This window comes from Rhododendron vialii, chromosome 8a (assembly GCF_030253575.1).
Source record: "Rhododendron vialii isolate Sample 1 chromosome 8a, ASM3025357v1".
In the NCBI taxonomy this organism is placed as follows: Eukaryota; Viridiplantae; Streptophyta; class Magnoliopsida; order Ericales; family Ericaceae; genus Rhododendron; species Rhododendron vialii.
In genome coordinates this window covers 16,058,124-16,078,622 of record NC_080564.1, presented here as the reverse complement: position 1 = coordinate 16,078,622, position 20,499 = coordinate 16,058,124, and the positions used below count along the sequence as shown (strand labels likewise).

The 20,499-nt window shown below is 39.5% G+C and overlaps 2 protein-coding genes across 2 annotated transcripts in view; one reads left to right on the top strand and one right to left on the bottom strand.

The window, feature by feature from the left end:
* The first annotated feature begins 1,065 nt into the window (after window positions 1–1,065).
* Window positions 1,066–3,013, top strand: LOC131298103 (thaumatin-like protein). The gene is made up of 2 exons (XM_058323402.1): window positions 1,066–1,260; window positions 1,996–3,013. Exons 1-2 carry the CDS (start codon window positions 1,194–1,196, stop codon window positions 2,673–2,675), a joined length of 747 nt encoding a protein of 248 aa, XP_058179385.1. The 5' UTR covers window positions 1,066–1,193; the 3' UTR covers window positions 2,676–3,013.
* Window positions 3,014–11,610: 8,597 nt separating this feature from the next.
* The window catches only part of LOC131299206 (translocon at the outer membrane of chloroplasts 64), a 48,609-nt gene continuing 39,720 nt past the window's right edge, over window positions 11,611–20,499 (bottom strand). Inside the window, exons 12-13 of the mRNA XM_058324822.1 lie at window positions 12,471–12,540; window positions 11,611–12,144 (exon numbers count right to left, since the gene is read on the bottom strand). Of these exons, the coding sequence (XP_058180805.1) occupies window positions 12,062–12,144; window positions 12,471–12,540 (153 nt within the window). The 3' untranslated portion in view covers window positions 11,611–12,061. The remainder of the gene's footprint in view (window positions 12,145–12,470; window positions 12,541–20,499) is intronic.

Below are 20,499 nucleotides of genomic sequence, written 5' to 3'. Positions count from 1 at the left end.
TCAAAATAAGGAAGTCTTTTTATTATTATTATTATGACACTCATTTTCTTGCCTTTTACTGCGTTCTTTTGGCCTTAATTTAAACTTAATTTAAATCTGAAAATTTTGTCTTTATTTGAATTTTTTTCACATTTGTTGATTTTACACCAAACTTTATGGATTATTGATTCATCAGACAAAAGGAATTGGAAAAGTAACTTTGGACACTTTTACCCAAATATTTTGAGAAAAAACCATTTTTTAGCAAAAAAAAATGACATTTTGGCGCTAAAAAATGGCTATTTTTCAAAATACTTGGATAAAAATAAAAAAAAATTTACTTTTTTGATTACTCTCGTCGAGACGAATCAATAATTACAAAAATTTGGCACAAAACTAACGGACGTGAAAAAATTTCAAATAAGGACAATTTTCAAATTTAAATTAAGTCTAAAAGAACACAAAAATAAACACAAAAGCTTTACTAAAAGACACAAAAAAAAAAATCTCAAAATTAAAAAGATAGAGTGTGAAAATCATTTTTCAAAATAAATTTGTAGCAGAATAGAGATATTTTTTTCTTGTCCTTACCAGATTGCTACAGATATAAATTCATTAGAGCATCCGGCGGACTAAAATTAGATAATCAATCAAAAGTTGTGATTATCTATTTAGTTCATGGATAAAGTTAACAATCCTAAGCTCCACAATGGTCTAATCAAACGGATCCGGATCTGGCAATTTTTCCATCCAAACCCTCTCATCTTAGAGCATTTTCATCATTCACTTATATTTTTTCTTAAATTTGAGTCAAATTTTGGGTAAAAATTCATTTTTGGGTAGACTTATCTCCAACTATCAAATTCAAATTTTACACATCTCCCTCTTTCTCTCTTTCTCTAACTAGCCGTTAGAGAAATGGGTCAAGGCAAAAGTTGTCTCAGATTTGAGCAAAAAAATGGGTAAAACCCAAAATGTGAAAAGGTTTGGGTCAAAGATTGAAAAGAAATTTTTGTAATTTTTGCACCATTTTAAAATTTGAGTTTTAAAATGGATCAAAGCTGGAGATGCTCTTGTATCTTCATCCATAAATAATACCCCAAAATTTTACCCACATCCAACCGGGCCTAAAGGAAGAAGAGGACTCTTCTTCTTTCGCTAAATAGTAAACTGGTCCACTTCCTCATCATCTGCATCTCTCCCAATCTTCTGTCATGGAAGCAATGCTGAGGTCTCTCTTCATCTTCGTTTCAGTCTCTCTCTTCGTAACCCACATTTCAGGTACTCTCTTTTCGTAATCAACTTAATCTCTGGGTTTTGAAAGTTGTGCTAGAGGTTCTTGTGGTTTTAACCAAATCTCCGCCAAAAACAATTTTGTCATTTCGCCCCCTTTTTTTGGGAACAATGTCTCTATCGATACATATTTACTACCTTTTAGCATAAATTGCATGATTTTAGCCGTTAAGATACCTATTGTTTACACAAACTCTCCATCACAACCATGCATTCTTTTTATGTGGGAAAATGCTTTCTTTTTCTTTTCTTTTTTTGATCTAATGGGAAAATGCATCTGAAAAGTAAAATATGCATCACCATCATACATTTTCCTTCTCTCACCCAGGGATTTAGATACCCACAACCACAAAACGAGAAGGAGAGCATTCTCTCTCTAATTATAATTAAAAAAAATAAAAAATAGTACTACACTATATGGACCTGTCCTGTTTTGCCCTTTTATTATAGGCTCATTTTGGAATTACGTACTCTTGTGATAACATCGAGAAGATTGCTAAAAGTCACATGAATCAGATATTGTTTAACACGGAATGTGACCAAAAAGTTGAAATTGGTTACAATTATTTTGGTAAGATCCTCCTCTCCCACAACAAAATTGGAAAATGTAGAAAAATTATTGGTACGATCCTCTCCCGTAACACAGGGTTTACTTTGGAGTATAGATTTTTGAGCGTCTCAAATTTCTTTGGTTGTTGATTTGTTCAAACGGGGTGGTGACAGTGGAGGTATCTGCTACAACAATCACGCTTTACAATAAGTGTACCCACCCAGTCTGGCCCGGAATCCAACCCGGCGCCGGCCAGCCGATCGTGGCCCGCGGTGGCTTCAAGCTCCTGCCCAGCAAATCCTACTCCCTCAAACTCCCCGCCGACTGGTCAGGCCGGATCTGGGGCCGCCACGGCTGCTCCTTCGACGCCTCAGGCCGCGGACGCTGCGCAACCGGCGACTGCGGCGGCTCCCTCTTCTGCAACGGCCTCGGCGGCGCCCCACCGGCAACCCTGGCCGAGATCACGCTCGGCCACGAGCAGGACTTTTACGATGTGAGCCTCGTGGACGGCTACAACCTCGCAATCGCCATTACGCCGTTCAAGGGCTCCGGCAAGTGCAGCCCTGCGGGGTGCGTCAGCGATCTCAACATGATGTGCCCGGTGGGGCTTCAGGTGAGGTCCCACGACAAGCGGCGCGTGGTTGCGTGTAAAAGCGCGTGCTTTGCTTTCAACTCCCCCAGATATTGTTGTACGGGCAGGTTCGGGAGTCCGCAGTCGTGTAAGCCGACGGCATACTCGAGGATATTCAAGGCGGCGTGCCCTAGGGCTTACTCTTACGCTTATGACGATCCCACTAGCATTGCCACTTGCACTGGTGGCAACTATTTGGTAACCTTTTGCGCACACCACTAGAGGAGCATAGTAGTAGCAATTCAGTAGTGATGGCTCCTACTAAAGCCAATTTGTTGTTACCGGAGTATTATTAATTATATTTACGTATTATTATTAGTACTGCTAGTTACTCCTACCTACTGTACTTTGTTTTATTCGGGATAATAATCATGTTCTAGTTTATAGTTGCTTTATTAAATTTCAAGATTATCAGATCGAGGCGGAGGAGGAGGGGGAATGTTGTTTGCTCAACTTCTTCTATAAACATGTGTTTTTCTTCTCCTTCTAGTATATCTGCCATGTAATGTTGTGTGAATTTGAAGTGAGTTTGGATTAATATCTGTTGTTTTTTCTCCAAAGTTTTGGATGCTTTTTATATCTTCCGATCCATAAGTTTTTGTATTTTATTAAATAGAATAGAAATCCAAGTTAATAAATTCACATAACAGAAAAAGAAAATAGTGTGTCTTTATTAATTTGATCCGGCTATTTTCCACTACTGGGGTAGGAGTTCACCTTCGCACATACGGTAATGCAGTGCTCCTACGAGTAAAGGACGCCGAGCAGGTATCGGTCTATGATGTGAGTAAGGCACTATTGGAAGCGGAGACGAGATACCTCCTGTCAGAAAAATTGGTATTGGCACTGATAACTTTCAGAAGTAATGAGCCACCGGATCATTGTTTACACTAAGTGGGTATTTTCACTAACAAAAAATACTAAAAATTTAACGCATTTTTATCGTCTTTTTTCCACTTATAAAAAAAGTTTCAGCATTTTACCATTTCGTTTTCACTAGCAAAAAAAAAATGCTACAGTAATTCTACTCACAAATCCATTAACAATTTATACACTACCGGAAACACCTAATAACTTCTCAATCACAAATAAAAATTTACAAATTTTTCACTACCGAAAACACCCTCTAAGTTTCCCTTTAAGGCCTTGCTTTGAAAAGCAGACTTTTCGAGGAGGATATCAATGTGGTTGGTTGAGTTGAGTCAATGCGATATAGACCATCGACCAAGGACAACAATCAAGGAAAGAGTTACGAAGCAATGGCAGAATTTTCTTCAGGCACCACCACACCTCAAAGAAAGAGTCAGCACCCTAGGTCCCCAAAGAAAAGATGGAGCCAGTGGGACAGGATCTTGAGGAATGGAAATTATATGTGGATGGCTCGGCGTGCAACAAGGGGCTCAAGTGCAGGAGTTGTGATCTTCTCTCCAGAGGGCTTGGTTCTGGAGCAAGCTATTTGACTTGGTTTCAGCGATTCGAACAATGTGGCAAAATACAAAGCACTACTTAGAGAGTTACGAAGCAATCACATTTTAAAGATAAAGAAATTGAGATCCATTGTGACTCACAACTGGTTTTGGTGGTGAACCAGTTTTCAGGAGAGTATGCAGCTCGTAATGAAAAGATGACAGCTTATGCTGAGGCAGCCAAAGATTTGCTAAATGGATTTGAGAAGTGTAGGGAGGTAATCCCGAACAGATGAAGTAATAACCAAGCACGTGATACGAGGGATCACGAGTTAAAAGCAATGCAATAAAACCACCCTGAGCGGTGATCGGCAACATGGACAAATGGCATGAGAAGTCATTGGTTAAAGCTGACTGTTCGGCAAAAAGACATACCATTATAAAATAGACAATAGAGGACCAGTTACATGTGAAGTAACTGGTCTAGGTAGTTTGTTCGGCTATGAGAGAGCCGAACAGGGGAAGAGCTCCAGCCAAGAGTTGGAGTATAGGGAATATTCTAGAGATATGATATCCCCTGAGGGATGAAGCCCCGAGGATCTAGGATCTGGAAAATATACCCAACGAAAGTGGGATGTTCGTCCGATTATGGAGAGGAGTCCTAAAAGGACTCTTCAGTAAATAACTGATAAGGGAACGAGAATCCAAGATGCCCGGGATTTCCTATACGAGATAGGAATCGTAGGGCAACAAGGATGCTTGGGCAGCAAGCATCTATGATTCTATAAATACGAGGTAAACCTAGAGGAAAGAGGTACGCAATACGTGTCATTCATATTATTTTCCTACTGATAATTAGGGTTCGATTATTGGTACGTGATACTAACTTAGGCATCGGAGGGCCTTTGCCACGAGAGGCAAAGGTGTGCTCACCTCCTGTTTGTTTTGCAAATTAAGAGTTCAGGCAACGAACTAGGGTTCCGGTAAAGAGGCACGAGTAGCCGTTGCAATCTGGTGCTGCTCGAAACACCAATTGTTTTCATCCCCCTACAAGAAGGTTTATGTGCAACAAATCAGTTCTAGATAGAATGCCCATGCTGATTCATTGGCCTATGTGGCCTCTGCATTCCCAACAGAATTCAAACGAACAGTTGCGGTTGAATGGTTAAAAGAGCCAAGTATTGGAAAAGTTGTGGAGATGGTCCTTAATGTGGAGTTGGGACCAAGTTGGATGGACCCAATCATGGAGTACCTACAAGATGGTAAATTTTCCAGTTGTAGAGACCGGTGTTTAATTTAAATTTTTTTTTTAATATTCTGTAACTGCTTGGGTTGTGGTTAAATGTGTAATATAATATGGAAGGGTGTTTTTCTTTTTCTTTTTTTTGGGTTAAAGTGTAAAGACTTGAACTTATGGGACTCTAGATGATGCCTTAATGTGTGAGAGGTGTAACTGTGTAAGGAGTAATTAGACTTTTATATACACACACTTGTATGTCAAGAAGAAAAAAATCACTTTACCATTTTCTTCCCCACCTAACTCACGTCTCCCTCTCTCTCACGAGCTCTCCCACTCTCATTCACTCATACACCTCTAAAATACTCGGATCCACCTCGAATCCACCACCTATTCTCGATCAAGAGCTTGGGTATTGCATGTCTTTGCTTGGAAAGAACATTTTTTGGTTGATTTCAACATTTGGAGCTAGGGCTTGCTTTAAATCGCTTGGGTTTTGCTCTCAAGTTTGAGGCAGGGAATTCTCACTACATTTATGTGTTTATGAGCAGATTTGGTGTTTGAAAATATGCTATTGAACATTGTTTGGCTTGCTATCTCATTTTCTGCTAATCTATTCGTTTTGTGGATTTTTGCTCAATTTCAAATGGCCTTAACTTCCTCGTCCAATGTTCAATTCATGCAAATTATATATCAATTTCGAGGTTTTGAAGTCATCTTTCCATTGCCACCAAAATACGTAAAAATTCTAAGTAAAACCTGCTACGGAACTACCGAGCAGGGGCAAAAATACGATAAGTAGATACATAATTTCAAGTGTGATCAGACAACCAAAAATCAGACAATGACAGAGTGGCCTGTGATAGATTGATCGACACCCAAAGAATGCTCGACCGAAGGAAAGGGGCACAAGGTGAATTGGTTGCCCCAACGACAAACGAACCGAACCTACTCACGGGGCATTTTCGGGGACTAGCCACACAGAAAGTTATGACCATAGGAGTGGAGGTGTGTCAGTCTGCCAAAACCTGGTGGTTACTTCTAACTTCGAACGGTTGTACCTTCTTCTTCCGGTAATGAAATCTTGCATATTATATACTGATTTCGAGGACGTGAAGTTAGCTTTCCAATACCACCAAAATCACATCAGAGTTCGTAGTACCCAGGAAGATATGATTAAAAGAGTGAGGGGCGGTAGCTGTCAAAACACAGAAATAAGATCTATGGGCATAAAACATTGCCCAAGGGTTGGGTGATGATACGTTTGACTTGAACTTGTTATTTGTGTCATGTTATGGATGTGGAATACTTGAATTGGAACTTGTTGACACATGAACGATGCAAACACATGGATTAGGCCCAACTTTGGGGTGTGGTGCTAGGGCAGGGGTTGCGGGACATAACGCTTGGCAGGAGCATTCGCTCAGGATACTTTCTAGGCCGGTCTTTCGGCGAGGAGCTAGGCACGGGTAATGGGACCCAAAATGCCTGGTTAGAGCAATTCGCTCTTGACACATTGCATTGACACATGTGACAATACGTAGTTTCGATATGAGAAGGATATTGTGGTTTGTCTTGCAAACAATTATTGAGGAGTATAAATTGTGAACTAATGTGGTGTATGACTATCGTTGAGGTTCCATGACTTCATAACCTTGTATATTTCCATACTCGAGCTAGGTTGGCTTGTCAATGCAATTCATACATCATATCATCTCATGAGTATGCAAATTTGGTGTAGATTTCTCTACTAGCTAATGTGACTCACCCTATCATTTTCAGGTACCAACCATGGTGCATGACATGGAGTGCTTGGTGCACATGAAGTGATCATATTTTGAAAGCTAATTGAAGGATAAACTTTCATCCTTGTAAAACTCCTTTGATGATGTAATTTCTATTTCGTCCGGGTTTCTATTTGACTCGAATTATTGTAAACTTCAATTTTATTAGTTTTGAGTACCTAAGATGATTTGGGGCCGGTGAGCCAAAGACGTTATGTTTGGGAACATGTATTGAGTATGAGGTTTAGTCAGGACTCTCTTTTGGGGTAATATGGGTATTATTGTGAGAGTTTGGTTTATGGAAATGTTATTTATCTGTGTTGAAAATTGAGGGTGTGACACCACTGACAAGAAGGAGGCTTAACAGATAAAGACAAAGGCTTCTAGGTTCTGGTTATGTGAACCCAGAAATGGTGCAGAAATTCTTACACAAGATCAACGAAGGGACTTGCAGGAGCCATGCTGGAGGCAAATCCATTGCCCATCGAGAAACCTTCCAGGGGTGTTGGTAGCCGTATATGCAAGAAGATGAAAAGGTGTTCGTAAAATTGTGTGAGAAGCGTCAAAGATTTTCTCTCATTATCCAAACACCAACAGAAGATCTGGTACCACTGACCAGCCCTTAGCCATTTGCTCAATGGGGATTGAACATGGTAGGGCCATTACCAAAGGCATCTAGGAATAGAAAGGGAAAGTTCCCTTTGTTGGCACAAATTACTTCATCAAGTGGATTGAGGTTAAAGTTTGTGTGGAGGAATATCATTATGAGATTTGGTGTTCTTCTCCATCCTATCTAATAATGGGGTAGAATTTAAAAAGAAGTTTAAGGCTTTTTACTCTTAGAACGAGATTATGAGTTATTATTCCACTTCAACTTACCCTCAGTGCAATGGGCAGGCAGAGTCGTTAAATAAGTCCGTTCTTGATGGGATCATAAAAAGGCTTTAAAGAAAGAAGGGTCACTAGCCAGACAAGTTGGCGATCGTATTGTGGGCTCACTAAACGGGCTCACTAAACAACGCCAAGAAGGTCAACTGGTGAAACGTTGTATTTATCAGCATACGGAACTGAGACCATCATCCCATTCCAATTGTGTTGCCGACCAACTAAACAGCCTTGGTAAAAAGTGGGGGCAACAATGAAGCCTTACCTAACAAGTTGGACCTTGTCAAGGAAAAAAGAGAAAGGGCTCTGGTAAGGTTTGCTACCTATCAGGAACAACTCACGAGGAGTTGCAACAAGAAGGTGCACCCTAGGGAGTTTGGCATTGGCAACCTTGTTCTAAGGAAGGTACTCAGCAACACACAGGTCAAGACACATGAGAAGTTAGGCCCCAACTTGAAAGGACCGTACAGAGTCACCGAGATAACAGGGGTTGGAGCATATCGTCTGGCATATTTGCAAGGGAACCTAGTGCCAAGGCCATGGAACATTCAAAACTTGAGGAACTTTTTTGCTTAAGTAACGGTATTACTTAACAAGTCTTTCCATTTGAGTAGGAAAATGTATATACTCCGGTATATGTTATTTGCTTTGATTCAAATCTAGGCAAAAGTAGATTTTTTTTTTTTTTTTTTAAGCCAAGAGTTGCTCTGTTTTGTGGGAGTTAGGAATAAAATTCCTTTTGGTTTGAGAAAACTGTCTTTTTTTATACTGACTGCTTCTGTTCGGATCAAGCATGAATAAATCTAAGTATTGACCCAAAAGTATTTTTGCCTCCATACTGGAGAGTAGTATATATGTGTGAGACAATTGGCTAAGTAAAAGTAAACTTAGAGGCAAAGGCAATGAATAATGCAGAACAATTGCTAAGTATGAATACACTTTGGCACATAAAAGCAGTGAATAATACTAAATACGAAAAACGTAGACTATAGCAATGAGTAATTCCGTGATCCTGTCAAAAATAAAAAATAAAAGCAATGAGTAATGCTAAACAATTGCTGAAGACGGAAAAATTTCAGCCAAAGCAATGATTAATGCTGAGAAATCTCTCTCTCTCTCTCTTTCAGCCAAAGCAATGATTAATGCTGAGAAATCTCTCTCTCTCTCTCTCTCTCTCTCTCTCTCTCTCTCTCTCAATAATGTGTGTGTATATGTGTGTATATATATATATATTATATCGGGGCGGTTCCGGGGACCCTTAAAAAAATCTCTAAAAAAACCCCCTCAAATCTTAATCTCATAGTTCCCGATCAAATTTTGATGATCCGAACCGCTTAATGTGTTCAGAACGTGATTTTAAAAGTAACCGCGATAAATTGGCAAAAAAATAACCGGGAAGGGCTTGATTTGAGCAATTTTTTATTGAACTGTTCAATAAAGTTCAATAATAAACTATTCGGATGAAGCCCTTTCCGGTCATTTTTTTTCCTGATTTCTGATGGATAGCCTTAAAATCACGTTCTGATTACATTGAGCGGCTCGGATCATCAAAATTCGATCTAGAACTTGGGGGGCTTTTTTTAGAGGTTTTTAAAGGTCCCCGGAACCGCCCCGTATATTATATACAGTCAGTCTCAAATGAGGTAGTCCTCCTCATTTCTCCCATTTTTCGATCGAATTTCGATGATCCGAGCCGCTCAATATGTTCAGAACGTGATTTTAAAGATACTTGAGAGAAATCGGCAAAAAAAAAAAGACCGGGAAGGGCTTCATCCGAGCAGTTTTTGTTTGAACCATTCGATAAAAAATAAACAAAAACTGCTCGGATGAAGCCCTTCCCGGTCATTTTTTTGCTGATTTCTCATGGGTACCCTTAAAATCACGTTCTAAACACATTGAGCGGCTCGGATCATCGAAATTCAATCGGAAAATGGAGGTCCACATTTTATTAAAATGAGGTGGTTCTTACGGGAGACGGACTGACACACACACACACACACCAGTTCTCCTATCGAGGATCCCTGATTTTGCTTACCATCCGCACCTCCCATTTCCCGATTGAATTGCGACGATCCGAGCCGCTCAATATGTTCAAAACGTGATTTTAAGGGGTAACTGTGAGAACTCGACCAAAAAAATGACCATGAAGGGCTTGATCAGATGCATTGTGTAAAAACGCTATAAATGCATTTTTATGAAAAACTGTTCTGATCAAGCCTATCCCGGTCTTTTTGTTTTTTGCCAATTTCTTGCAAGTACTCTTAAGATCGCATTCTAAAGATATTGAACGGCTCAGATCATCGAAATTCGATCAGAAAATGAAATGTGCAGACGGTAACAAAATATGAGATCCCTAATAAGAGCCGGACTGATATATATACATTGACATCCTAAAAAAACATCTCATAGTTTTCGATCAAATTTTTATGATCCAAGCCGTTTAATGTGATCATAACGTGATTTTAAAGGTACTTGCGAAAAATCAGCAAAAAAAAATAAGCGGGAAGGGCTAGATCCAAACAGTTTCGAATAGTTTTTATTGAACGGTTTAAATAAAAACTGCTCAAATCAAACATTTCCTTGTCATTTTTTTTGCTAATTTCTCGCGGACACCCTGAAAATCACATTTTGCATACATTGAACGGTTCAGATCATAAAAATTTGATCGAAAACTGTAAGATTGAGATTTGGGATATTCTTTTGGGTGTCTCTTGAACCGCCTCGATATATATATATATATATTGCTAAGTATGAATGCACTTATCAGATTAAGTACAAGCAGACTTAGAGCAAGTACATCAGCAGAGGGGAAATGGCTTTTTGGCTACTTTAGATAAGAAAAACTCAAAAAACACCATGCACCAGCAAAGGTAAAAGAGTAGCTGAAATGAATTTATGAACAGTTGTATTCTATTTTTACCCATGCACTATTCATACTCCTTTCTTTTTTTATTGTTTCTTTCTCTCTCTTCTCCCTCCTTTCTCCTCTTTTTAAATAATAAAGATAATAGAAAATAAGTGAAAATATATATTTTTTAATTAGTGTTAGGTAAAATAGATAGTATTAGTGTAGCTGTGAAAGAAAAAGTTGATAGCTAAAGTAGAATTATGAATTATTCACAAAGCATTATACATATTCACTGATAAACTTGCTCTTAGGGCCTAGCAATGAATAAGCATTGAAGAGACCTTTTGCAAGTATGAGTAAAATGTAGGAGTAAGAAACTCGTGAAGGCATTGACAACATAATAAAGATAAATTAAGAGTATCAAAACGGCCACGAGGGGCCAGGTACCAAATATACTTGTTTAAGAGTGCTACACAGGGCCAAATGTCAAAATAAAGTTAAAAGTACTTACTGCCACGAAAGGCGGAGGGTGAAAAGCTAAAAAGCAAATTTATCAACATCACCAGTGACATTGTCAGGCTCAATTGAGGTCGGTAATCTCGGTGTCAACGATCTGGTCAGCATGCTGCGTCCTATCGCTGGCTTCTTTACGGCCAGGAAGGATCAGTGGTCTTAGCGGCAACACTTGGGGGATTGACCGGGACATTGACACCTGCATCTTGACCTTCGACCTGAACGAAAGGCTTGTGCTGCTACTTTGCGAAGCGAGCTCGTTGTCCTCCCATAAGTTGGGCAACGCTCCCAACAAGTAGCCCAAATATTATCCAGCATTCATTTAATTTGATTCCTGGATAATAATACTTGCGCTGATACCCTTGTAATTACTCAGGTCCTGATACGATATTGCCTTGAGCTAGTATTTGGATTGTAGGTTTGTAAAGAAGTTTATGAACCTAAATTAAAATACGAAGGAAGGAAAAAATAGGAGAAACATTACTGTGAAGAAGCTAAATTTATATTTCTTTATTTCCCAGCCATTTCCTGTCTGTTGAAAAATCCACCTACATATCTGATCCGAAGATGGATTAAAATGAAAACCACACTGGAGCATTTAAATGAGAAATATGCACAAATAACAGAATTATTGTTGCAGGAAAAAAGAAATGCTAGTCTAACCACAAGAAAACCTCAGCTTGATGCTAGAATAACAAACCAATTGCAAAAATACACTGAGACACAAAATTTTCGACTATACTTGCTTACTACGGCAACAAAATAATGAACTAGAGTTACTCTCGAATGGTGTCCCGACCAGTCAGCCAAGAGTTCCTCGCGGATTTCGGAAACAAAGAAGAGGATTTCACGTAACATGAGACTCATGATGGATGTCAGTCTTCACTTAACAACTATATGGGGCCCCCACCCAACTTGGTTGAACACTTCAGTCACTACTGAAACAAATTCTTTAACCTTTCAGCAGAGAGGGCTGCTCTTTTGTTTGTTGGCTCAAGAACAAGTGCGTATCTGAAATCTGCATGACAAATGGACCATTAGTCCAACTTTACGCTGTGAGACCAAAAAATTCTGCAAGATTGACTGTAGTTATACACTGCCCATAATAATTCGAGTGCGAATTAACTGGTGATCTTTCGAGTGCCCCTCCAAAATGTTAGTTTTGAATCAACTAAATAATGAGGTGTGTGTAAGTCTGGTTTTCCAGTAAATGCATAATGAAGGCCACATAAATTTCTTACACACTGCAATACAAGTATAGAGACCAAGCCAAAAAATATGAGTGTTCAGATTATTGTGCAGAGACATGATATACAGATGACAAAGCCAAAAAACATGGCTTACCTTCGATCGCCTCGTGGTAATAGCCAAGCATCTCCCGAGCTGTGCCTCTTCTTAAATAAGCCTTCACATTCTAAAGAAAAAAATAAAGCCAGAAACAATATTATCTTACTCTTGAAAGTTGGTCACAGAAAAATAGGCATAATAAAGAAGCATGGAAATATGGAGATGTTATTTAAAAATAAATACCTCCACACACACAAGGTCAATTAAAAAAACCTTGTTCGATAGCTGACAACCAGTACATAAAAAACCTAGTTAGAGCACATAGCCGATTCCAATTGATTGGGACTTAAAGGCTCAGCTTGGTTTGGTTTGAAACATAATGATACGGAGATATTTATTCTTTTTTGGTGCTGTGGAGATATTTAGTCAAGGTCAATTATAATTAGTAATTCAAAACACAAACTTTCTTGTTGGATGTGAAACTATATCTTCTTTGAAAAAAAAAATACTCCCTCCGTCCCCTTTTTAAAGTCAAGTATTCTATTTTGGGTTGTCCCTTAATAAGTATCCATTTTGTAAAGTTAGTAGATAAAAGTTGGTACATTTTCCATTTTGTTTGAAAAGTTAGTGAGTAAAAGTGTAATGATGATGTTTCCATAGAGGGTATATAGGGAAAGTAGAGGTAAAAATTGATGTGAAATGTGTAATGATAATGTTTCTTAATAAATTGGACTTACGAAGCGGGACATTTAAAAAGGGACAGAGGGAGTACAAAATATGAAAACAATACACAACATCCACTTAATAAATCGACATACATTAGGTGGGTGCAATTCTCCCACAACCTCATAAGCCCATATTCTTCACAAAATAAAATAGTACTCCTTTTAGAAAAAATTAATTCACCAACCAACAAAATCTATAGTAACTAAATTAATATTATTTGATGTCAAAATTTTGAACTTCACACTATGAATATGGATATGTTTCAAACAAAGCTCACGCACAGCATGGCTAGAAAACTAGATATAGTTACATGATTCCTGAGGAAAATATCTTCGATCATTTTGGCAGTTTTTCAAAGGTGTAATAATCAACACCAATGACTAATGCCTTCTTTTTTATCAATTTTTCCCCATTCGGAGAAACAGTCGATATGCATACATAACCAATATGCATTCAAAACCCAGAGTTATAACAACTCTAAATAGGAGATTAGAAACGGTTGATGTGTACCATACAAAATAAACATGCAACTGTAAGCTGAAGTGAATCTTCAATGAGACTCTGAAGAGTCACTGTGACCGCATCAACAAGCCTCACACTCCGTGTCCCAATGAGTAGAGTATTATCTGACCGGCTAGACCGAGGTCGATGGACAATAGAACGAGCTGTTCCACAATAAGGAGGACCAGGCAAGCAAAACTGAAAACTGAAAGATGCAAAATGGAGCCTTATCTAAACCTGAAGATCAGAACAGTGACGAAATTGTTGATATAGGCGGCATATAGCCTAAGGTTTGAAGATGGCCATATTGTAACGACCATCAAATCCCTAAGCTATATGCAATCCATCTGAACGCAATCGGCACCATTCTAGTCTATAGGTTTGGGTAGGCCACTACAGCAACCACTCTTACCTCTGTCGTCCTCAAAGTGGAGTGTCTCACTGGATTACCCCAGATTTTGGTCTGGCCAATCTTCTTTTGGGTGCCTTTGACCCAGCAGTCCAGATGAATACTCTAAACATTTGGACTTGTAGCTTGGCTCTCGTGGCTGAGGACGTCATGCCTCATCGAAGATTCAAAAGTTTCGGTTGTGGGAGAAGAATTTCCCCTTGCCAGCTAGATGACTTAATTTAAAAAGTGATGCAATTAAATGAACAACTATGATCTTTTACTTTCAGACGTTCATTAGGTGTATTTTGGGCCTCCGCTAAAGAGAGCAAGTTGTTGCACCTCATGTTGTTTATTGGGGAGATTGGGAGTTAGAAGAGAGAGAGAGGAGGGAGGGATTTGCTTTTATTCTTGTTGCTTCTCCACGAGTTTCATATTAATTCAATGACTAGAACAAAAGGAGAATTATTAAAGGGGCCTTGAGGTAGTTGGAAGTGAATCTAGCATGCCCTCATTCTTTCTTAAGCGGTGAAATCTATGGAGAGGGAGGAGACTAGATTAATCAAGTATTGTATGTGCTATTATGAAACAGAAACCCTTTTCATTGTAAGGAAATAGTTCGGTGTCCACTTTCTTTGTGTCCACTTTCTTTCGGTGTTCATTATTGAATGTCTGAGGATGGATTATTTTTCTTCAACTTTCTGAGAGTCTATGGTCCTGTTGAGGTTGTGTCTGCTGTAAATTCTGCCCTGGGTTTGTGGGCGCAGATTTGAATATTGTTAGGTCCCTCCTGAGAGGTTAGGCTGTGAGGTAATCAGTCGTGCCATGAGGGATTTCTCTTCTTTTATTGCTGAGGAGTCTAGTGTACTTGGTGGTTGGTTAAACCAACGGGTAACAATAATTTCTTCTGACAAACGTGAAAATAATTTAGTGTTCAGCTAATAACAACCAACTATTCTTTTGAGTACTATGTCCCGCAAATACGGATAGAGTACTAAAAGTCTAAAATAATAATATTGTTACGCATGAACTTTCCTGAATGATGTGAAACAATATCTTTTCTAAAAAGAATACAAGATATTGCAAACAAGAGAAAATATCACATTAGTGTATGAACGTATGATAATTTGGCGCATTCATTTCAGAACCTCTACAAAACTTGGAATGCATTCATTTCAGAACCTCTACAAAACAAAACAAAAAAAATCCATGCAAAAGTAACATAATATTGTCATTTTGGAGAGAAAATTGATTCAACTACTTGCAGAATGACTACGAACTCACTTTGATATTGTTTGAGATCTAAATGTAAAAGTCACTTTAAAAATATGGACATGGTTCAACAAAAATTGAATACTGGTCTTGGCTATTTCAACCGTGAAAAGGCCCTGAGGCCGAATGGATTTACCATTCCTTTTGATTAGGAAAGTCAAAAGGAAAGTTGGACAGTTGGAGTGGTGTAAGGGTATACCTACTCTTCAGTGTCGTAGTGTTTTCTGATTCTTGAGAGTTTTAGACGAGTCTTAATGCTTTCTTTCATGGCTTTGGAACTAAAATAATAGGTGCAGTTGATCGTAAGGACTTCCAATGTACTAGATTGGTGGGTAGCATGTACAAAATTGTTTGGACTTATTGGCTACGAGGCTTCGAGAAGTGATGGCCAAGGTGATTTTGGAGTCACAGAAAACTTCTGTATGCAGAACAGGAGTTTGGATGTTGTCCTGATTGCTAATGAATAAGTGGACTCTGCATTGAAGTGCATGGAACCACGTATTGGTTGCAAGCTCGTCCTCGAGAAAGACTATGATCATGGCAACTGGAATTTAGTGATGTACAACTGAGTGTGGGCTACCCATGAGAAATCTTAGGGCAAAACATGGTTCTTTGTAGTCACTACCTCGTTTAAGGCCAACCCAGCAACAAACAAATGCATTTTCATGGCTACTGTTATTAGAGAAAGAAAGAGAAGTGTTTAAGGTGTTAATTAACCCTAACCCACAAGAACTCTATTTATATTATCCAGTGACTTATTACATAACTCAACTATCCGATGTCGGACAAAGAAAACTATTCTAACACTCCCCCTCAAGCTGGAGAATAAATATCATAGAAACCCAACCTTTTTTTTTTTTTTGAATGGCAAAAAGGTTTTATTAATCTTTGAATAGATTACAAAGACTAAAAGGGCAAGAAAAAAGGCGACAAGAGCCTATCCGAGACCCAAACCCTTGATTGGCAAAATGCCAACCAAGAAGAAAACCCCAATGGCCAAAGCCCAACACCTAAAGGCCACAAAGCGCAGATAAAACAATACAGAGCAAATGGGACGAAACCCAACTCCAGAAAAGGCCAAAAGCCCAAATATAAGGGTATTAACCCAACAATAAAGCCTAAAAAAACCCAAACCCTAGTCAATGAACTGGAAACAGAAACCCAACTTGTTACGTAAAAGCTCTAAACGTGGTTTAAATAATGGTCTGGTAAAGAAATCTAAGCTCCTGTAGACATGAAAAGAGTAGCCAACACACCACCATCTATCTTCTCTTGAACAATGTGACAATCTACTTCAATATGTTTGGTTCTCTCGTGAAACACCGGATTCGAAGCGATATGTTTTGCTACATGATTATCACAATACATAGGGATAGGTAACTGCATGCCAAACCCCAACTCCTCGAGCAAAGCTCGCAACCATACAACCTCACATGTAGTATGAGCCACGGCGCTATACTCTGCTTCTGCGGTAGACCGTGCAACAAAGGTTTGTTTCTTGTTCTTCCAGGTAACTAGATTGCCTCCGACAAAAGTACAATACCCAGTTGTCAATCGTCTATCAAACACTGATCCTGGCCTCAACACGCAAATGACCATTTGAACGACAAAATAGACCACGTCTAGGCCTTAAGATACTTCACAATACGAAGACAAGCTTCCCATTGTGGAAGACGAGGAGCTGACTTAACATACTATCAGCAAATAAATAAGATATCAGGACATGTTTTGGTAAGATAATTCAACTTGCCCACTGAGTGACGATACGGATGAGGAAAAATCTCCCCCGATCAACACAGTTTGATGTTTGGATCCAAAGGAGTCGTCATAGGTTTTGCTCCCAATAAACTAGTCTCCTCCAAAATATCCAGTGCACACTTTCTTTGGGACAGACTAATACCTTCCTTGGATCTTGCTACCTCAATTCTCAAGAAATATCGTAGTTTACCTAAATTTTTGAAGTAAAACTGACGACGTAAGAATTTTTTAGCTCATGAATACCTTTTGATCATCTCCAGTAATAACAATATCGTCCACACACACAATCAACACTATTTTCCCCTAAGCCGACTGAATAGAGAAAACATAATGATTAGAATGAGAGTGACGCATACCAAATTGGAACACAACATCACTAAACCTGCCAAACCAAGCTCGAGGTGACTGCTTAAGACCATAGAGGGCTTAGCAAAGTCAACACACCTGAGAACGCTCCCCTTGAGCAACAAATCCAGGAGGTTGCTCCATATATACTTCCTCGAGCACATCACCGTGTAGGAAGGTATTCTTGACATCCAATTGGAACAAGGGCCAACCAAGGTTGGCTGGCCATAGAGATAAGAACCCGAACAGAGGCGATTTTGGCCATCGGGGAAAAAGTCTCCGCTTAATCAACCCCATACGTTTGTGCATAGCCTTTGGCCACAAGGCATGCCTTGTACCGTTCGACAGAGCCATCCGGATTATACTTAACTGTAAATCCCCACCGCAACCAACAGTAGACTTTCCTGGCGGAAGAGGAACCAACTCCCAAATGCCATTTTCATGGAGAGCAGCATCTCCGCCTCCATTGTTGTCCGTCACTCAGACAAAGAAAGAGCCTCATGAAGAGTGTTAGGGTCATGTATAGAGGAAACTGACGAAATGAAAGCACAAAAAGAAGGAGATAAGTGATCATAGGAGACATAATGAGAAATGGGATGAGTAGTGCAAGTACGAGTACGTTTACAGAGGGCTATAGGAAGATCAATGGAAGGTGAGGAAGAATAGCCAACTGGATTGTGAGACAAAGGAGGCGTGGGGGTAGGCACTGGTAGGGCTGTTACTAGTTTTAGCTGACGAACATACACCTGCAAGGGTTTCACAGGAGGCACAGAAGGAATAGCTATAGGAAATATAGACGCAGCCTCGGGGGAGTCAACTGGAGTGAGCGTACCCGAGAAGAAGAAGAAGGGTAATGACTCATTAAACGTGACATCGGCACACACAAAGTGACGATGAAGAGAGGGAACACATACCCTTTCTGAGTTTACGAATATCCGAGAAATACACACCGGATTGATCGGGGGTCAAGTTTGTCCTGATCAAGATCCGGTGCCTGGACATAGCATGTGCACCCAAACACCCGAGGGTGTAAGGGGGGTGGAGAGGATAACCAAGAAATAAAAACGTGTGAGGTATCTGACCCCCAAGCGCATTGGATGGCATACGGTTGATCAAGTAACAAACTATATAAACAGCATCACTCTAGTTAGACTTAGGGACCTGTACTTGAATTAACATGGCACACATAACCTCGGATAAATGAGGGATGACCCACAATGATGTTGATATGGTGACACTGATGACTAAAGAGCAATTGACTAAAAATGAATGTCATCGGTAAAGTAAAATAGGCCTCCACGTTCAGTACCCCCACCAATCTCCCTCCCTGACTTTAGATCCGGAAACACATAACCATGAGGAAAAAATGTGACGGAGCAGATTAAGAACTTTGTAAGTTTACTAACCGACATAAGATTAAATGGAAAACGAGGAACATGTAATACAGAGTCCAAAGAAAAAGAGGAAGTGATAGGAACAGGACCCAAACCAGTAATATCAGTGGTTGAACTATCGACTAAGGTAACACGAGATGGTTTACCAACCGACTGAGGAATAGAAAAGAGAGTAGAAATACCAGTCATCTAAAGCACCAAAGTCAATAACCCAAAGGTTGGAAGAACGAGAAGAGGCAATACAAGCAACAGAGGGAGTTGTCTCAACGAGCGTAGCAGTAAAGGATGAAGGCTGATTTGACACAAGGCACTGATACTCCTCTTCAGAAATAGTCACCATAGTGTTGGTAGTATGAGTAAGCGGCTCAACATCCTTAGAAGTAGCAATCTGATGAGCCCGAGGAAAACCATGAAGATCATAACAAGACTCCTCCATATGATTTGTTCCTCCACAATGAGTATACAATCTGGAACCACGGCCATGACCACAGCCACCTCCCCTTGATATGCGACCCCCACGACTAAATGAACGACCACCAGAACCAGAGTCACAACTATCAAAACCACGGCTAAAACCACGACCATTGAAACCGGAATCATAACCACGACCACTGAACGCAGAATCATGGCCGCAATCACGGCTGAATGAAGAACCAAAGCCACCATAAACAGCGGAAGCTAATGCTGGGGGATGGCGCAAACACAGATATAGAAGAATGACGAAGACGACTAAATACCTCATTGAGAGAGGGTAAAATAAAGGGGATCATTTATATGTAATGCATGAGATTTAAAACTCAAAATAACATGAAATATTACTAAAAAGCTAGGTAGAAAATGGTGAGAACGACTTCTTTTGATGCAATGCACGGATGAGATATCCCTCAATAAGGCTATTCTTGCACACACGGCAGCCGCAAAGAGAACTTTAATTGATCTATAGCTTCTAGGATCCGAGAATTTGGATTGAGATAAAGTCTGCCCACTAGGGAAGGATGAATAATTGGTGGAGGATGGTTAGAGAAGAATAGAATTATGGGTTTGGAATGTGTAACTTTTAGCATAACGGCTTACCAGAGTGTAGAAACAAAATAGTTTTAAGGGCAAATTTAACTTTGACCACTATACTTTGAGCTAGTTTCACACACACACCCTGAACTTTAGTTTTAAACACCTACACCCCTTGAACTTTAGGGGAAAGTGAAATTCTTACCACCCTTAAAGAAATAGCATAAAAGACCTAAAAACGCCAAAGGTGGTACTCACTACATCCTTATTTGCTGATCCTTTACTTCCCCATAAGTCGAGAACACAATGGAAACTCTACAAAAACAATACAGTGGATTAATGCTATACAACCTAATGTCGTTTAATTTGGAAACTCATCTCACCTTGCCCTCTCTTTTCTCTCTCATACCCTTTTCTCCTTTTTCTATGCTCTATCTATAATAACACCCATACAGCTTGGTGTTGACAAATCAAACCACGTTTGAGCATCAGGATTTGGATTTCACTCACATGGAGAAAGAGATGCATAAGAAAATTTCGCTGAGCTGCAATTTGCATGTATAGAGAAAAGATCAAAGGCAAGAGGAGGTGGCGCCGATGGAGCATATTCATTTTCCCCACTCGTTTAGTCAGGTTGATGGATCTAGACCCTTAAAGTGGTGTCATCTATTCTAATATATAAAAGGAGAGCAAT